The 20,799-nt window shown below is 36.4% G+C and overlaps 1 protein-coding gene across 2 annotated transcripts in view; it reads right to left on the bottom strand.

The window, feature by feature from the left end:
• Positions 1–55: 55 nt before the first annotated feature.
• LOC124161830 (AP-2 complex subunit alpha) overlaps positions 56–20,799 on the bottom strand; it is an 84,484-nt gene continuing 63,740 nt past the window's right edge. For both annotated transcript variants that reach the window (XM_046538033.1, XM_046538034.1), the window contains exons 9-20: positions 20,608–20,776; positions 20,378–20,515; positions 18,933–19,115; positions 17,811–17,942; positions 15,600–15,797; positions 14,212–14,406; positions 12,782–13,038; positions 12,370–12,499; positions 9,247–9,385; positions 8,371–8,515; positions 5,815–6,019; positions 56–2,443 (exon numbers count right to left, since the gene is read on the bottom strand). In XM_046538033.1, the coding sequence (XP_046393989.1) occupies positions 2,366–2,443; positions 5,815–6,019; positions 8,371–8,515; positions 9,247–9,385; positions 12,370–12,499; positions 12,782–13,038; positions 14,212–14,406; positions 15,600–15,797; positions 17,811–17,942; positions 18,933–19,115; positions 20,378–20,515; positions 20,608–20,776 (1,969 nt within the window). In that variant the 3' untranslated portion in view covers positions 56–2,365. The remainder of the gene's footprint in view (positions 2,444–5,814; positions 6,020–8,370; positions 8,516–9,246; positions 9,386–12,369; positions 12,500–12,781; positions 13,039–14,211; positions 14,407–15,599; positions 15,798–17,810; positions 17,943–18,932; positions 19,116–20,377; positions 20,516–20,607; positions 20,777–20,799) is intronic.

The following is a 20,799-nucleotide window of genomic DNA, read 5'->3' as shown; positions in this document are numbered from 1 at the left end:
TTACCCATACGCATTTGCAAACATAGCACAACTTAAAAATATAAGAGCTCGACAATTCCAACAATTTATACATTTATTTTTTCCAATGAGGGAGTACAGTGATTTTCTTCAGCCTTTCTCGGTGAAAAGGCCTCTCTCCTCCAAGGGAGAGAACTTTAATTTTTTTACACCAGAATAACACGAATTGGTCTTTGCATGTGATGCAGGAGAGGTTGCCAATGTCATCAGCAAAAATGGGAGGATAGCAGCAAGAAGTAAACGGTAACCTTAGCAGTGATGAAAATTCTGGATGCAGCTCTACACACCGAAATGTTTACACACCCTGTACAAGAAATTCATCAGGGCACACCACATGAAAAGAATGGCCAGCATCACCAAACTAAATGGCAAAGTAAAAATGTAATGAATGATTTTCGTTCAGTCATATAGACATCAATACATGAGTCGATGTTCATTACGAATAGCATCAACAAAATTTTGGGAGGGTTCTTGAAGAAAAATGGTATGAAATCAAGTAATATAAGCCACAATTCTCTTTTTTAAGTCAGTATGATAAATACAAATCCTCATTTCAAGAGAGTCAAAATGATGCTATCGCACAGATAATAAAGATGAATTGACATTGAAAATGATTGTACAATAGACTTTTAATAATAATACTGAAACATCGTTTCTCATCTGCACTGTGACCCCCATGGGCAGGTAGACTATGCATTATGATCAGCCATTTCATAATCAATCATTATTGTCCCAATCATTAAATTCAAGTGTATAATTATGCACAAGCTATTTTCTTCAGGCACACACTAGATCAAAATCTCTTTTATATGACTATTTATAATATATATATATTTATATTTAGTTGTGTGCAACATGACCAGTCTAGAAGGAAAAATGTTCAAATGAACTGAATTACAGCCTCCCGATTTTAAATTCTGCAAGTATGAACTTATCCCTGGAATGTGTGAAGTAACTGCCGCGCTCACCATCATACACAGTAGCTATTTTATAAATAGATCATGAATGTTAGCTACAAGGATGAGTTAATCAGGCATGCGGACAGGAGAGGGGAATTCACTGATGAACCATTCAGCACATTTGCTCACAAATAAACCGGCATACAGCTCTCTCTCATTTCCAAAAACCTGGACAAAAGATGCTAAAGCTCACACAACAAAGTGAATTTCAACAAAAAACAAAAACCTAAGATGACGACAAACATTGGGCCTTTTTCTTTAATTTGGTAGTCTTTTTCGTACCCACATTTCATGAAATGGTATCACAAAAAAAAGCACATTTGACCTGGAAATTCATTTTTTGGCATGTACAGCAATAAAAATAACAAAAAATTGCATCAACTATAAATTTAGTACACACACACATTCTTTTTTTAAGGACACTAGGAATGTCAAAGGGCATTAAAAGGAGTGGCAACAGGAAGGAAATTCACTGGAATAAGGGTGTATAAAAATAACATATTAAGAGGATGATGAGGAACAGCAAGAGAAAATATGAAAGTAAATAAGGTAGAAAATGGGCTACAGAGAAACACGATTCACATGATTATTAACCACCATTAGAGTTATATATATATATCTATATACAGCCAATCTCCATTAACACATTTTTTTACATCTTTGGGGTTGGAAAGTATAAGCTATGTCTTATTGCTCAAACAAAATATTCCTCGACCAAATTCCTGTTCACTGTTACGTACTGCACTAACAACTCATAGTACACGACACCTTTTGAGTTTTAGCTTACATGACAATTTCACCCTAATCATACTGGGGTAATAATACATAATCTACATAAATTTCATTAAATAGTAGACCTATGTACGCATTTCAAGGTCAGCAAAACCAATGAATAACATAGCTGTAAAAAATTAGGGAAGGTTAGCAATGTAACAGAAAACAGGAACAGTATATCACCTCAGGGATACACTGGTAGGTAGATGAGATGTGACCTTTGCATTTTGTAACAATAAATATGCCTATTCATTTAAGATTTCAAATGTCTATACCGTTTTAGGTATAAAATAAACACGTATCATTTGCATAGGCTTACTGCCCACAAAAAGCAATGCATCATCTCTTAAATATATTTATAATATTTATATATATATATTTATATTCACTGCCATACACACTCACATCCTACAGATATACAATATAAATTCATGAATACAACTGGTTGCGTAGTTATTTTCTCAAATACACATGATCCCAAGTTGACAGAGTTGCAATCAACACAGCCATAGCTGTACACAGATGAACATTTTTTGCATAGTGAATGCTCAACACTTTAACTGTCTGCATTCAGTTGATAAGCAAGATAAATTATTCCCCGCAGAACTAGTCCTTTAGAATTGTTCTGCAAGTAGGTCGCACACTTCTTGCGAGACACTCTCTTTGCTAGACCGTACAGTCAACCGGTACATCTGAAAAATAATCAAATGAGGACTAGTTACACGATGATATCTAATGTCAAAGCCATCACATGGTGCAAGAATACCAATATGGCAAAATTTCTTGTGACTCCCACACATAATTTACACTCTGGGTGCCATAGATGCAGTGGTTCCTCAACTGATATCTGGACAAACTAAAATGCAAACGTAACAGAGTAAAATTTCGATAATACAAAGCAAAACTGTTGGTCCTGACAAAGAGTCTATGCCAAATACATGGCGAATTTGACAATGCATTTTTTGAATCTGAGAACCACGGCCCCAGCCCCAGGAAGAAATAATATCCGTTCATACGAACATGGGTGAAAAACTCAGCAACTAAACTAGATATTAATGACAGCGTAATTATGATGTTGCCCTAATTTTATAACAATATGTCACATTGGATGGAAATATTGGAAGAATTAATGCACCTAAGCACCTGGGATGAACATGGATCATTTATCATTGCCATTCGTCTGAACTGGGATTTCTAAAACCAAATAATTTGTGTATTATAAATACACTAATGGTGAGTAACAAATCGCAATCAATGCCTTTCGTTTTCTTTGATGAAGGAAACTACCCTATTCCTTGCATACAGTTCTGCCAGCGAGAGTTGTCTGATGACGGCACAATAGGAGGGGCGGAAAACCCTACACCAGCACGGTTTGCAGCCAATAGCTGTCCCCCAAACACACCTCACATCCTCGCCTACTCATACAATGTTGTCAAATGCATATGGAGCACCGAAATAAGCCTGATCCACCTGATCCAAAACAAGCTCTTTCTTTGAATCACCAAAACAGGTGATTCTTCCTTTGGGTCCTTCATGCTCGTCGTCCCTTCTGGATCCCTTCTTCACGGAACCCTTTGTAAGAGTTTCCCTATCTTACCTGGAAACCTTGCCCCCTAACCCAACCTAAACCATTTTGCCTGTCATCGGACAACTCTCGGCGGCCGGGCGTTAGGTTTATCAACTTAGGAACAAGGTCTTGGAATGCATCTAGTTCGTATATCAGACTTAATGTATTCGGGAAGATATCAACCCTCGATTGCCTCATGCCACATTTTTCTGTTGGGAAACTGAAACGAATTTTCCTTTTTATACATACTTCCGTGTAATTTAATCCAATTTATTATATGCTGTTTTTTTCGACAATTCCTAAAAGAAACGTTCATACGAACTTCTTTATTACGAAGCTCCGGTTTTTCTGTCCCGTGAGCTTAGTAATAACGAGAGTCTACTGTAAAAGTAGCAATTTCATTGCCTTAAAGATGAATGCAGTCCGAGGATCCACAAGTGCAGGCAAGCAGGGGTCAAAGGGAAAGGAAGGGTAGGAAAGGGAAGTAGAGAGGGAAAGGCAAAGTAACTTAAAACCAGTTAACAAAGTACCTAAGATCCTTACAAGGTAATATCTAAATGTATGAATGCAAGAATGAGAATGCAAAAATGCACAGTGTGACCACCCACATCGAGCGAATGCATGAAAAGAAGATAGAAACTGTTCTAAATCCATTCATGCAGTATTACATGATCTGTTCCGGTCCACAAAAATTGTTCATGCAATCAGAAATTAACTCTTAAATGTTATTGTATCATGTAAACAGGCGTTTATACTTGGATTTTCCAATCAGAGCTAAATCAAATGAGAGATTATCGTAGTTTGGTGCTCCGCTGAATTTGCAAATGAACGAGGAAATTTTCAGAGATATGTGAAGACAAAAGCCAACGCATGAATCACACGATTATTTATTTCGTCCCCCTTAGTGATCACTAGAGTGATTGCTTTTCGTGGATTGCTCAAGTGGTAATTTTTCTGAATCACACGGTCCCTCATGCCATCACTTTTTGCATCATTTCCGATATCACAGCTCGTTGTCGAAGGACCTGCATCACGAAAATCTATAGCCTGAATCCTGACATTGATATCATTAAATTTTGGGAGTGCCACTATGGATGATTTACATTGGCATAGATTGCTTTTGGCTGCAGCAGAAGTGATATTGCATCGGCGACGAAATGAACAATGGCACCATAGAATATGGGCAAGAGAATGGCTATTAAGAAGAGGCACTGGCCAACGACTCATCAATATGGTGCATAAGGAATTAAGGTATTTTCATTGGTTAAAATATAAATGTAAATGACTAGATTGCATATTTGATGGCAGACAATGATGACAATTACAAGATGGCTACTGCCAGCTGCGCACATTCTTATTGTTGGGCTACTAGATGAGTGGATTTGATTCGGTAGGGGATTGTTGAGCATTTGTGCAGTGGAGGCATAGTTATATTACTATTAGAGTGTACGGTATTTATGGGTGGAGGTATCGCCCTATTCACCAGGTTTGTCATTGTTTACTTCTCAATGTTGGCTGCGTTTATGTTCACCTACGTCATTCCCATGATTGTCAAATGTTGTGCTGCAGTCGCTCCATACGAGCATGCATTCTGATTGGCTGATATGGGGTTTTAGTGACTGTATCAGCAACGGAAAAAGAGACTGACCAGACGAGTGATGAAAAAAGTGATGGTAATCCTCATCATTGGAGTGATCACAAAAAACAATAGGGTGGTTTCCTATTATTTTTTATTTCCTAAATCGAAAGATTATTACTCCCGGAGTGCGTATTTCACGCATTTAGATTTTTAAATGACGATATCCATTTTTCGCGATTAAATGAAAAGTGAAAATTTTCTAACGCGCGAAAACGCGACGGGTAAGCATGAATGTCGGGAAATCTCTCCGTGTGACGTATTTCTGGTTCCCGCTGCCGCCTTGTGAGGTGACCTTGAGGCGAGGCTTAGCGCTGATAGGACGCAGGATGCTAGAGGGTAGCTGAGTACCTTGCTGTCTGGTAGCGCTTGGCTTAAAAAAGGTTTATTAATACCTTATCAAACGAAGAAAACTTTCCGACCTTAGCCAGTTTTAATAGGTGATTATTGAGACATGTTTCCCTGAGCTCTGCACCTCATGCATGCATTGGTAATCTCACACAATGTATAAATCCTATCTTCTCGTATAGAAACTAGGTCCCTGTGACGTCACGTGGAGTGGCACCGCATGGGTGCCAATCTGGCCCTTTTCAAATGAGGATAAAAATGGACCACTGCCATTCGTCTAAACCGGTATTTCTAAAACGAAATAATTTGTATATTATGAATACAGTAATGGTGGGTAACGAATCGCAATCAATGACTTTCGTTTTCTTTGATGAAGGAAACTACCCTATTGTGGGTAATGATCATTTCCAAGGGAACACTCGAAAACGACGAAAAAAATGATCGTGTGATTCAGGCTTAAGGAAGGCATGCAGCGACTAAAAATAAATACATTACTAATGATTTCCACTCACTTGTGCCTGCTTGTTGGGTTCGAGACGCAGTAGACAACCAATCTGCTGGGTGCGAGTGTGGATGATGCCAGCACAGACGAAATTCTCAGGGTTGGGGTCGATGCCATCCAAGAGCTGTATGCCAAATCCTAGAAGCTTAGCACGTGTGCTAGCATTGTCCATTGGCTGGATTGCTTTGAAAATCCTTTGCGACCTCTGCTGGTTCCTAAAATAAAAATAAACAAAAAAGTTGAGAATCAATAGATATCCTAAATATCTGATTCGAGTTTTCCATACGGGCCAAAAAATTGCTGAAATAAGGTTAAATGTTGAGAAAGTCTTCCATTAATCAATTGAATACAAAATTCGCCATTTTGAGATCATTTACTTACCATTCAAAATATTAACTGATGTAGAAATTCAAATGAATAATTTTTTCACAACTTACTATTACAAATTTTTTAAATTCCTTATGAGTATATATGTAAATTACAAAGGTTTTTAATAAGCTGATACCTTGAAGGGACTTACAAGAACTATTCAACTTCCTCCCTCTTATTTCCATTTTTTTACTCAAGATCTCCTTGGAGAATTTTCAGGATCAAGAGATCGAAGCAATATTCATTGACTATAGCTTTTCAAGGATGAAAAATACACAGGATGCAAAATAAAACAGTGTGTCTAAATATAAATAGAGACTTAAGAACCATATTTATATAATAGTCCCCCCTTATTTTTGAGGCTTGATTTTGGAAAAAAAAATTTCTCAGTTCAGTGTAAGCCACAAAGCTTAGATGTGCAACATGTTACACGACGATGGTGTATAATTGAATTTTCTTCAAGATCAAAAATAAATTGTGCCCATGGAGTAAAGGTATGCTTCATAATCGATTCATTCATAAAAATCACTTGATGAATTGGATGGATGAGGCAGATACTTTGTGGAGATCCATTATGAGATATGAAGTGAAACACTTTGCACTTTCCACATAAAAAATTTATTACACTAGAGTCGACATGTTTCGCTGCACTGCAGCATTATCAAGACTCAGAGAGTCTTAATAGTGCAGCGAAACATGTCGACTCTAGTGTAATAAATTTTTTATGTGGAAAGTGCAAAGTGTTTCACTTCATATCTCAAAATCACTTGATATGTTTCCCAAGTATTTCTTCTCAGGTTGAATTTCTGCAATGAAAAAGTTTACGATTCCTCTCCTCAGTCCATTTTTGAAATGAGAGGAGAAAAATAACCTTTTTTTGGCAAAATGTGCATCATAACTTAGGTGATAGAAATCAGAAAATCCGAAATTCTTATTGCCTATCTATTTTTAAATGTTTCATTACGATATAAAAAGCACCCTTTTTTCAATATTCTAATCTTGTGTAGCAGGGCATACAACAACAAATATTTGTGGTATTACTGGGATAACTACAAGTAGTAAGAGATTTCTTGAATACAATTTTGAAACTTTGATTTCATAGCTTGGGTTGAACATGAGTCTGAAATTTGCCAACCATATCTTTTCCGGCCGATGAAAGATTTTAGCATAAGGAGCACGTCATTCCCTTGCTGTGTTCTTGATGAGAGAAGCTTGCAGAAACAAGAAGATTTTTTACACTAGTTTTACATTAAATTGAATGGAGAACAATTGAGTTAAACAGTAGCTGATCCATTAAGCCATCATGCCTAAGCCAGCAAAGATAATTTTTGGTCCACATAATTCAAACAATACTGGTGAAGAGGAAAGTCACTCAAAGTTTCGAAATAATATTGAAAGACAACACAAAGCTGAGTGAATTCGTGTCGTCTCCTAAGTGGCACCAGCAGGAAAAATACGATAGAACTGGGTACATATTTATAATTAAATAAAAAAAAAGGAACGATGATTCAAACATGACTGGTAGAATTAATTTTACAATGAGCAGTATACGTGGCTCCAAAAGAATTTACGAGAAGAAATTCTGATGAACAACTGAAGCAAAAGAATCGACATGATGTCAATATGATGATGATATGTGGGCTTCAAATTCTTGCATCATTCTTTCAAAATTGGTAGAAATGCCAAATGAACATTAGAAAAATAGAATCTTTTTTGCAGTTACCAAAAACATTAGAACTAAAAATTAACAATTAGAATAACCGTCAAAAACTTACCACCACCTATGGTTTTTTTCCGGTCTATTTGGAAAACATAAAGGAAGGCTATTTCCCAAGAAATATGGTTCACACCACAGTAAAGCTAAGACTTAGGTACTACAATATCAATTGTAGTAAACAACGGGCAGAATATGAAACAACTAGGAACGTTTGTTTAATTGGATAAAGTTGCCTCCTCTCTGATATACAAAATTTTTTTAAACACCATAAATCTTCTTATCTTGCAAGTTACTTCAAATCTTGCAAGTTACTTCAAATCTTGCAAGTTACTTCAAAAATGTGTATGCTAAACCCTAATCCATAAACAAAAAGACTCAACAAATAACTTGAGCACCAACATAATTGGATACGATGGGGATACACAACTCAGCCTTCAGAAAAAAGTGCAGATTATAATTAACCAATTTTAAGGAACTTACCCTCCAAGGTTTTTCCATCTTGAGAAAAATGCTTCCCCATTCATTTCTGTAGGTTCAAAGAACTTGTTGATGGTCAACGGTAATTTGACTGTTAGCTTCTGTGGCACATTGTTGTAAATAAATGTTATGATCATACTCGGTGTATCTGAAAATAAATTCACAGAAGCACTTGAATAATTTTCGTCAAATGGTTATGCAAATTTAAGAAGATTTTTCCTCATAGGTCTTCCTTATAAAGAGCAGGTTCATGCAACAATCAGAAGTGAATTTCTTGGCCATTTCTCCAACTAATAATTTACTGATTTCCAAGATCAGTGAATTCAAGTAAACATGCAAGGATTTAATTCTGTTGTGGTAACAATGCCATTGATAACTTACAGTATTTTTATATACTCTGGGATAAATTTGAATGCAGTAGTCCCTCACTTTACAATAATAATCCATCCTACACAACTGATTTCAATGTAGAAGTAATGTGAGCAATAGTGGGATATAAAGAGGGAACACATCATCGAAATCAGATCAATGGGCATCCTCAGTAAGGGTAGTAAGATTGTTAGAGATGAGGAGGTTGAAGGTATGGTTGTAGCTATGGTTGGATTCAAAAACTTCTGGAATCCCTAATTATAGTTCCCTTTGAATGTTCAGATGGGGAAGGAATTTTCCAAAATTTAAGAGCCATGCAAACACCAAATTATCAACAACTTCCCAGAACTCCATAAAAAAATAGCTTATTATGTTAGAACTTCAAACTAATTATAACCCTGACGCACATTCTATATTCGGTTGGACTGCATTAATGACCACCATAGATTTATTACGGAAATGAACGCAGTCAAACTAGCCATGACGCAAGGTAAATTATGAAGTACACACCAATGTAATCCTCCACACATTCTGCATTGAGTAGCTGCTGCACCTGCGCCCCAGCTTCAAGGAGTGGCTCAACAGGTTTAAGCTGAATGTTCAGCTTGTTCGTCATGGCAGGTGGAGAAGAAATTCTTGGAGCAAAGTTCTGAAAAAAATATTAAATAAACTGAATTAATAATAAATGATATTTTGAAATAATAATATAATTAATAAATAATATTTTGAAACTAAAAAAAATATTAATTGATAAAAAATGTGGAATCACGCAAAACTTTTTAAACGAAATGTTTCTACTAGAGATGGGTCGAATAGCAGATTTCTCGAATTCGAATATCGAATTCGAATATTAAATCATTGCTCGAATATTCGAATACCTCGAATTTCGAATACCTCGAATTTCGAATACCTCGAATACTAAATGATGAATGCTGGTATGTTTGACTCGGTTGCCTATGAAGCAGGAAACAAGATTTTGGGGAGTAATTTTGATTTCCTTTAAATGATTCGAACAGGAATTTAGCTTATTAATGAATATTTTAATTTTATGGAAACAATTGGGCATATAATTAATTCAACTAACATCGCTTTACCCTCACTCCTGCTGCCAAGTGCTAGCTGACAATCTGAGGCATTTTGCAAAATACAAGCTCTTTTCCACCGGATTTTCTTCAATTATTTTGTTAGTTTTTTTTGTTAGTTATTATTATTAGTCCATCTTTGGGAGTTCTCACGAGATAAGAAGATGAATTGGAATTGCTATCAGGGAGAAACCAAATATTCTGAGAAAATATCCCTTTGTCTGGGACTGTAACAATAAAGATTTATAGCACCACTCATAAATTGTAACTTGATATATGTTTTCGGAAAAAAATACGGCATCAACTCCCGAGAAGCTCTGCTGCTCATATCGAGTTTCGCCAGAATGCTAAGTCTCTGTCGTATTTTGACATTTATTTCTTTGCGTAAAATGCTTAAATAAACTCAGAAATACTTCGTGTTTGGTCTTATTCTTTTTGAAATTACGCGCACATTACTAATGTTTCAATTCAATAAAGGTGTAACATCAATTGACGAAAGTCATTCTTAGACACCTTTTGTGCTAATAGATGACTCATGCAGCGGTTGACCTCCACAGAAATGGGGAACTTCCAAGCTGGTAGGAAAAAAGGTCAGTGGGGGAGAAAAGGGAGGGCCCGAAAGACGTTTCTATTGTTCTCGTGTAACTTGGTATTTTTTCGAAGCTAAGGTCTTCCTAATATGATCCCTGCGCGAGCTGTGACCTTTTTTTATTTCGAAGAAGAGGAAAGCCTCAGAGGGGGGGCTAGTGCTGAATGGAGAGGGATACCGGATCTTGGGAAATGCGCTAATGTAAGTATCCCACGTTACTCACAGCTGTTGACCTCCAGAAATGGGGAACTTCGAAGCAGGTAGCCAGAAAAAGGTCAGTGGGTGAGAAAAGGGGGGAGGGCGTGAAACACGTTTTTATTGTTCTCGTAACTTGATATTTTTTTCGAAGCAGGGGTCTTCGTAATGCGATCCCTGCGCGATCTGGGGCCTTCTGTTTGATTTCGGAGAAGAGGAAAGCGTCAGAGTGGGTGAGGCAAGTGCTGAATGGAGGGGGATAGCGGATCGTGGGAAATGCCCTTAGGTTGCTATCCCACGGCACTGAAGTTCTCCTGGTGGGGGGAATCGGGGATTTTCGGATTTTTTCACCCGACCATTTCGGTTCCCCTCGTCGAACTCTTTTCTCCGCTAAAATCCACGAATTTGATGTAATTCGTCAACTTGCGTAAAACGGCGCAGCGAGCACTAAACGACTAGAGTTCTCTTCATTTTTTCGAGTCAACTACCAACGACGTGCGTGCGACAGTGTATGACGCGAAATTCAAAGTATTCGAGGTATTCGAGGCGGTACTTTTCGCATAACTATTCGAAACCTTGAATATCGAATACTTTCTAATATTCGAGGTATTCGAGTATTCGCGGATACTATTCGCACATCTCTAGTTTCTACTTTTAAAAATCCAATTTAATTAGGAAAAAAATATCAGATTTGAAAAGACGGGAAACCAGAATTGATCAACTCTACAAAGGTATTTCTCGCCATTAATGAGCGTAAGTGAATTTGTGTGATTTCAAACCAATCAATCGATGTTTTCAAATAAAATTACTCATGGTTAGAGATGCGTGAAAATCGCAAATGCTATATAGATGCGATGTCCATAAATAAATGCGACATAGATGCGATGACTGGACTTTTATGATATTTTTACGCAAATTTGCCTTTTTGATGGCAAACTTCGTACATTTAGTGCTGAGTGCAGTTTAAATGCTCCGCCGACACTCACCGCTTAAAGCATGTGAGCAACTGGCCAGCTGCTAGTTGGCTGGGACTCCACGTGGCCGCGAGCTACAAATGGGCGCGGGCAAGCTACACCTCCGCCACAATGTGTATTATTCCTTAATTTATTATTGTTCTACAGCATAATTATTTAAAATATTCTGTAGTTTGTCATGTAACTATGTTTCGCTACATTTTATCGTCATCTACCTCATTATGAAAATAAAAAAAATAGACGCTACAAAATGCGATAAACTGTTATTGAAAGTGCGATAAAATAAAAATGAAAGCGCAATTTTCACGTATCTCTACTCATGGCAAATGATGGGAAACTATAATAAATCCAGGTTTGAATAGAGATGCCTGAATGTAGCCACAAATGGACAAGAGGATATGGCAGCTTTCAAATGACAGGGACAAAAATTGTATTTTCAAGTCTCAAGACCCAAAATATTGAAAGAAGAAGGGAGATAAATCAAAGAGCACAATTCATACACTAAGTGGAGCATGCAGAGGATGCATTCCTCTTACGGTCACAATATGCTCCACATAACATTCACCAAATCATTACTAATGGCAAGAGAAACTTTCTTCAAAATTAACAGTGTTTAAATTCCAACCTTTTTATAATTTGACAACCCCTTTTATTTCAAAACTTTTATGAATGTTTAAATGTTTTTTTTAATGCATCTTTTAAAATTTTTGTTTTTATAGATTGTCTGTGGTGCAAATGACCTTAGTTGTCGAGGCACCCTAAACACAAATACTACTACTACTTCAAAATTTACCTGCAGGGCGAAAGATGTCTTGTTCCCATAGAAAAGACCAAGGCGACCCAAGTTCTGCCGAAACTCAGACTTCACACCAATTTGGATGAGATCGTTTTCAAACAATACACCATTGTTTTTACACACAAACCTTGAAGACAGAAAGCACATTTTCTTTTAATTAACCCATCGCATTTCAAGCTTTGATAAACAAATATACATATTCAAGAAGTTTAAATGCATGACAAAAAAATCATTTAGATGATAAGTAAATTGATGATTAATTGAGGATGATGAGAAAGTCAAATGATTGAAAGGTGCAAAAAACAGATGAGTCATCAACAGGGGTAGGAACTCATCAAAATTATATAAGTAATGCAATAAGTAAGTCTATCAAAAGACAAAGGAGGATGAAATAAATATGTGAACTCACTTTTTGGGGTTATAGGATCCCTGTGCATCGTAACTGTTGTTTGCATTTTGTTGCTGGTTGACTGCTGGGGTTGGCGACGCGGTTCCAGTTGCATTGGTCGAAGATGAGTTGTATATGTCGCCAAGAACATCAACGAGAACGCCCATGTGACCAGGAACAGACCCACCAGCGGCTGGATGGGATGAGGGGGGTGTTGAGAGGCCTAAAAGATCTGCTGAGGCATTGCCCGTTGTTGCATTTGATGTTGTTGAGTGGACCTGCACATTTGGAAAATATGAAATTGATAGTAATATAAAATACGCAAATAATTTTTTTGCCTTACCAGTCAAATACTATAACAATTGACGCGGGCATCGAATTTGTTTTTGTCATCAGCGGCAGCCAACCCGGTAGCATATTAGGAGTAATCAGAGAGGACTGCTACATCGCTTACATAAGCCATCAGATCATGTATGTACCCCGATTATGAAATTTAAGCATCTTCGATAATTTCCAAGAAATGAGATAACACACAGTACAGTTAAAAAATAATTCCATTAATGTAAACAACATCAAGATCTAACGCATTGTTTGCAGACATACAGGGTGTTTAGGGTGGAATGTGCAATACTTCAGGAGGCGGTAGGGGAGACAATTTTAAGCACTTTTTGTTCCTAAACATGGGGTCGCAGCTCCTTAGTTACTGAGGTACGGCAATGCAAAGATTCTTTTAGATGCACTTTGCAGTTACCATGAAAACTGTTTTATTAGTATCCAACTTTTTCAACACTTAGGTAATTCAATACAATGGATTTTTAAGGACCTTAGGTAATTAAGGTTGGACAAAAATGCACAATTATAATTGCCTGACACAATTATGTAACCTCAAAATGGGTGAGATTGCACAATCGTATTGTTAATACTCCCTCAAAACTCAGGTTTAATTAAGTTCAAAGATAAATCAATCTTAAAAAGGAAGATCATCTTCTTATGGCAGGTCTTTGCGCTAGATAACCATTTCAACCTTGGAAATCAAGCAATAGTTACTGTCAGAGTAAGTTTAAATTAAAACCTAGACATCTTATAGTATAAGTGTACGTTCGGTAGTGCTGGTCGGTTTTTTCAAGGTAATCTGATGAAGTATAAAATTTATATAGGTATCTGTGCCAGAGATGCAGGGATAGGAGTGGAAGGTGGGAGGAGTCAGCTCATAGGTGCTGGGTTGGGTGTAACATCCAAAGACCAACTGATCCCACCTCCTACTCCTATGCCCCCACGCCTTGACACAGATACATACATAGGGCCACCAGAAAACTGACAAGATGGCATAGCCAAAAATTTTCTACCATGAAGAGAGCCCACAAAAGTTTTAACGAAGAATAATGATCTCAGATCTATGAAATAAAAATATAGGCTAACATGAGGAAACAAAGTGGCGGCATGAAACTAACCTGTGGTGAGCCTCGCCCATCTTGAGCTGCAACTGCAGATGTGTGGTTGGCAGCAGATATAGGCGCAGGAGGACCCTTACCCTCCTTCGCCTCCACTCCACCTTCGGGAACTCGACCAGGCTTCTTCCTCTTGAGCACAGCCAGAATGGACGACTCCCTCTCTGGAAATGCGGGCATTTCTTCCAGCACCGTCGCCTGCATATGTTTTAAGTGCAATGTCCATTAAAATGTTCAGAATTCAATGCAGAGTACCAACATTAATTAAGCCTAAGTATGCAAAAAAAATTAAAACCACAAAAAATACCCCTTTCAAAATTATTCTTTCATCTTTTCTTCTAGGGTTAGGGCAAGGCACTTAAGAGAAGCCCAGCAAATGTTTTAATTTATTTTTACAGTATCATCAGGACTAGAATGATGAGAAACATGGGTAAAGGTAGGTAAAACCAAATGTCTATTTTTATACATAAAAAACCAAAACCGTTTCCACAACGAGTTACCTGGGATGTTTTATGTATGAAAATAGACATTAGGTTTTACCTACCATTACCCATGTCCCATCATTAAACTCCTGATGATGGTTAACAAGCAAATCAAAAAATTGATGAGGCTTCTTTTTATCAAATATGACCTAAACCCCAAAAAGCATTTTAAAAAATCCATTCCATTAACGTCATCAACTTGGATGATAGTTATTGTGTACACTGAAAATAAGATACCCACAAATCAAGTTATAATTGAGTATTATGCACCATAAATATAAGTCATAATAAATCTCTTTTGTTCTACCATACTCATCCTTGAATAAAAAATCTAATCAAGAGATCTATCGATGTCCTACGTTCTTCAGATATCATGTCTAATCATTGATTATGGATCAGATTTGAAGGCATAGGTACAAAATGTCAGACATTTTTAATCATTCAAGCTAATTTTTCAATGAGAAGTAATATTCTAGGAATTTTCATAAAATTTATGACATACACAATTAAAAATGCAAACAATGCAGTTGGTTAGTAATCCAGTAACATTTGCCATAAAAAATAATAAGCTCAAAAAGACTTCCCCACGCTTATAATGGCAAGAAAATCAGGAAAAAAGTGGGCATTCATTCTGAAAACTACTTAACAGCGAAGGAACACCACTCATCTACATAACTAATTTTGCTCATAATCAGCATTTCCTTGATTTTCAGCCACACTATTACCAGCATATTCAAGACAACATATAAAAATCCAAGGCATCAGTAAACTTGGTATTTTATTGATAGGAAAATGGCATCTATGTATAAAATTTGAAGATGAAAGTTTGTACAGATCAAATGAATAAGATCAATGCATAAAATCACCCAAAATAAATTTTATGATGAAGTATTTTATCTTGGTACTAACCAAAACATCAGTTGAAGCAATGATGCTCAGCTGTAAATACTCAGATGCTCTCTGCTGCAACTCAGCATCAGCACTACGCAAATTACTATGCTGCCTGAATACTTCTTGAACCTGCTGTTTGATTTCTGGGAATAGGTTGATAAACTTTATGTACGTCGACAGCAGTAACGCTCTGGTCATTGGAGAACAAAGATGATACTGCAATCGTGAGAAGAAAAATAAATATTTTTAAGCCACAAAACACAAATTAATCATATTTTTATCAGACTAAGGGCAAGGCCTTTACTTAAAGTTAAACACAAAAATCATGGAATAAGAGCCACCAATAACACAAATTGAAAACAGGAGGAGAGGAGTACAGACGGGTGATGAGTAAAGCTGCGTAAATACTTTGTTAATTAAATTATGACTAAAAAATAACTGTTTTGATGATAAAAGTACTTCAATGATTACTATGACACTGGACGGCAAAAAATGATTTTTTTCTTGAGCCCTGATACCATTCCTGCTGCTTTCATGTGAAATGGCCCCCTAAATCCGAATATGACATCTATTTTCCTCCATCACCCAACATTTTCGGGGGGAAGCCCCCCTCTAATTTTCATCACTTTGGCAATAATTTGGAGGAATGAAAAGGATTATATAAGCATTTATATTTCTTATTAGGTTTTTGAGAGGTGAAAAGTTCTAGAACATGATAATTAATGGTAAGGATGTAGATTTGAGGGGAATAGTGTCCGTTAATGATTAAAAAAACACATTAAAAATTATCAACCTTTCCTTTTTTTTGCAATTTTTCTCTGATTTTCTTCATTTTTCAGCTCCCATTTCATCTTTCCCTACCTGAAATATCCCAGAATGATGGAAAAATATATCAACAGTAATAAAAATATTTAAGAACACGGCAAAAAACATAATGAAAAGTTGTTCCAGCAGTTCAGAAGGTTGTACCACGCTGGCGCCCTCAATATCATACGGGCATCAACAAAAAGAAAAATAACAAATGTGAAGAACAATGAATAACATAAGTTTTTGGTATTTGATTTCCCTTTATGGACCGAGGTAGAAGTTCCTCATACAAAAACCAGCAGTAGGCCTAATACCAACATGCCCGCATTCAACTTCTCTGATTTTCAGATTTCAGATTTTTTTCTCCTCTCCTTTGGTGATATCTTCATGGAACCGTTCCCAATGTTAATCTGAAACTGCTCCAAAATATTCTATGCGAAGGTCCAGGTGTGAATTAAGGAAATGCATTTTTAGTGATATGTTAAACCCTATGGCCTAATATGCTGACAGCAATTCCTAGACATGAGTGTCATAATCATCACTTCTTTGTCACCCAAAAAGTTCTAACACAAGTTTTAGAATCCAAGGCAAGCTCAATTTTCCTTTTGATTCAGGTGTTTCATAAACGTTTTTTATAACCATGAATGAAGCTTTCTCGCAGAGGCCAGTTCCGTAAGATGTAAAGTTTTTTCTCCGGCGTTTTACTCTGTGGAACTCCATGATTAAGGAGAAATAATAGTTTTCAACTCCAATGAGCATATAAACATCTCAATCTTATATTTTTCGTAGAATTATAAAGTATTACTCTTCCTTTTTTGGCTGCGAAAGCAAGAGAATTGCCATCCAAGCATGAGTGGGAGAGGCACTGCAAGGGCCAGCGTAGTAAAGTGAATCTTCCTAGCTGTTGCTACATATTTTAACTATTGTTGCTTTGCTATGCAGCTAAATATTTTTATTATTACTGCTGTTTCTCATTGTGTATGTTTTTATTATTTGGGGGAATATGATGTGAAATGGAAGCTGGAAATTTTTAAAATAAGTGAATTTTGTGAAAAAAATGAAAAATTGATCATTTGTAATGCGTTTTTACACAATTTACGGAGACTTATTCCCTCTAAATCTACCTCTTTACAATAAATATTAATTTTTTTTAAGGATTTTGCACCCCTAAAAATCTCTAGAAAAAATTTAAATGCTAAAATAATCCTTTTAATTCCTCCAAATGACCGAAAAGAGATAAAAATTGGAGGGGGGGAGCTCACCCGAAAATGGAGGGTGATGGAGAATAACTGAGTTCATAATATGTATTTAGGAGGTCATTTTACATAAGAAATAGCAGGAATGGTGTTAGGGCCAATTTTCATGCCGTCCAGTGTAATGAATGACTAAAATTATCACTCCATCAAACCAAGAATCACTTACCTTGGAATGCAAAAGCTGGAATTGAACTAAGGGTGAGGACCGCTGATCACCAGCGATGAGATTACCAAATTCGCCTAGGACGTATCCACCTACTTTAACCATATTTTCATGACATGCAGGGGCTTGCAGAGCCTGTAAATATATTTAAAAAAAAACAAAAAAGATTAGGAAAGAGAATACACTTTGATAAAATAAATTAACCCAAAAATTCCGTGTCTAGAGCATGCAATTCAGGGATATGGTACACCGCTATGCTTCATTTAAAAATATTTTTTAAGTGGAAAATGGCTGCTTGGACAAAAATATGGAGTAAATTATAGATCTAAAGATTTTTAAATTTAAGTGCTACCCCTAGAATTGGTTTTTTCTTGAAATCAAGAAAATTGAATACAACTGCATTAAAGCCCCTTTGATAACCACTAAATATTGGGCAGTGGACAGTGGATTTTTAAGACAGCCTATTATGACCTACCATATTTAGACATTGAAAATGAATAATCAAATGCAAATTAAAAATAACCCACAGATAAATACACATTTATAATCTAGAAATGTAAAACTAAAAATTCAATTAACATTCATTTCCAATGAATTTATTCCATGATAAGCCTCAATCCACATCTTCCACTTGCTTAAAGAGTGTTGGTTCAAATTTCTACCACTAAGTATTAGGTGTAAAATGTTAGAATAGTTTTAATGCCCTCCCAAGTATCAAATCAAGGAAACATTTACAGGACATAATAAAATGCAAAATGCAGAAAAATTGACATGGTGCTGTCGTGCAAATAGTAATGATAGGAGAATTGACCAGACAAAAAAAAAACACACTAAAAGCATGAGAGAGAGAGTAAAATCTGGTAATGTAGAAGCACTGTTCAATTTAGGTAAATGTAATTCATAGAAACAACCAGCATCGACGTCAACCGTGACTAATCAAATGGTATTTATTAATTGAGCACATACAAATTGTCAATATGAAATGAAAATACAACTTTTCATATCAACTACAAAGAAAAAGAAAAATTATTTCTTATCTATAAGAATTACTGAGGCAAACAACAAGTAACTGCAGACCAAAGGCACCCTAAACGAAAATAAATTACGATGAGGAAATTCCATTACCTCAAATACAGTCTTAGCAGCATAACCCTGGACATCATCTCGATTAATAACTATTTGAATTACACGATACCACACTTCTTCTGACACATAGTCTCCAGCAATTCTGATGAGATTCAAGATGACGTCAACATACCACGTGTAATCAGTTGCATACTTCTCAGCTAGAATAGCCACCTTCAGCACCTGGAAAAATGAAAACAAACGTTAAGAATGGAGAACTCAACTTTACAAGGATATGGCTCACCAGGAAGAGAGAGGTCAACGATTTCAAGTTCATGATATTGAACTCCATCTCCTTGACTTTCCTTGAGGAAAGGGATTCCAGAAATTTAGAAAATCCACTCCTCCCCAGCAATAATCCTTCCACCTCCTAATCTTAAGCAATACAGTGAAACCTCTATTTTACACTTTTGAATGGACCACTTACAAAAAGTGCAAAACTGAGGATATTGTAAAATAGAGTATCATTATCTAAAGGTGGGTATTGTTTGGGACCTTATAAAAACAGTGAAAAATTAGGGAAAATGTATAATGGGGGAATGTAAAATCGAGGTTTCACTGTAGTTCACTGCCCTGAAAATACTTAACAATCCCCCTCTTAAAAGATCATGGGCTTTTCAGGCGAGTACTAATGATGTAATCTTCTCATGTTTGGTACCAGGTAAGGCTGTTTAAGTCAGAATTTACTTCAGGGACAGTCCTATAAACCCTCACCTACTCACGTGACCATCCCTTGCATTCCATGATAGCGTTTGTCAGCCGGGTTAGCACACATTTTTAGACACTAGCAATCAGCTTCATTCAAATAATACCATGGAAATTCTTCATTCTGAGCTACACAAAAAAGCATTCCTTATTAACTTCTGGTCACATATTTTGCCTCAATTCTTAAATTTTTAAAAGAAACTTAATTAAATTCAACTTCTCATTGGAAAGGGTGGATTAAAAATTGTTCCCTAAATTTTTTCCTATCAAATTTATATGCAACTGCTTTAGTTTCAAAGAAATTTTTTAACGACGCAATAAGACCTTTCGACATTTTTTTCAGCCATAACAGACTGAAATGAAGGCCATGATGACCACACCACAGCACCATTTCCAGAGCAGTTTGATGCATCTGATGGCAGCCAATGAAGCACATTGTCATTTTAATTCATAGCACTGCACCAGTTACAGAATATGGTGAAAAGGGACACTCTGCCCACTTCTTCAGGACGTCATAGTAAGATTCAGCTGCTTTCAATCATCTATGGATCAAATATTTACTCCATTGAACAGAAATGTTTGCAGAAAAAGAGGTTCCCTAAGTCTAGGAAAATTGGGAACATAGTTTTTTTTGCTGTGTAGTCATATTTTCTTTTATTGGGGTTTTTTTTTGTTAAGTATTTGATAGTATATAGGCATAAGACTGTGTTACATTTGTTAGCCACAATATGTCAACTTACCATTTCTTCCCTAATGGAATAGTCAGCAGTTTCTAAGTAGTTGAGCATTTCTTGTACAATTTCTTCTGCATTGCTCTTGTCACACATGGCATATAATAAATCTACAGCTTGTTGCCTTACAGATACATCCTTTTCCATCTGTAAAAAAAGGTTAAATGATTTCAAAATAAGAAGTGATGGACCGAAAGACAATTGCCTAACTTTAAAATGAACCACACAATACTTCATACCTTCATGGAAAGGATCACCACTTCTTGGTGCTTCTTGACAGCTTCATGAGAAAATTCTGACGTTGCTAGAAGACACATTGACTCAAGGGCAAGGTACCGAAGATTGGTTTCCCGGTTCGACAAAAACTGACCAAGTTGGTTGCATGCTCTAACAAGTAGGTTAGGTTCACTGCAAAGAAGGAATGAACATTA

Source organism: Ischnura elegans, chromosome 7, assembly GCF_921293095.1.
Source record: "Ischnura elegans chromosome 7, ioIscEleg1.1, whole genome shotgun sequence".
Classification (NCBI taxonomy): domain Eukaryota; kingdom Metazoa; phylum Arthropoda; class Insecta; order Odonata; family Coenagrionidae; genus Ischnura; species Ischnura elegans.
The sequence above is the reverse complement of the archived record's forward strand: the minus strand, read 5'-3'. Positions and strand labels throughout refer to the sequence as shown.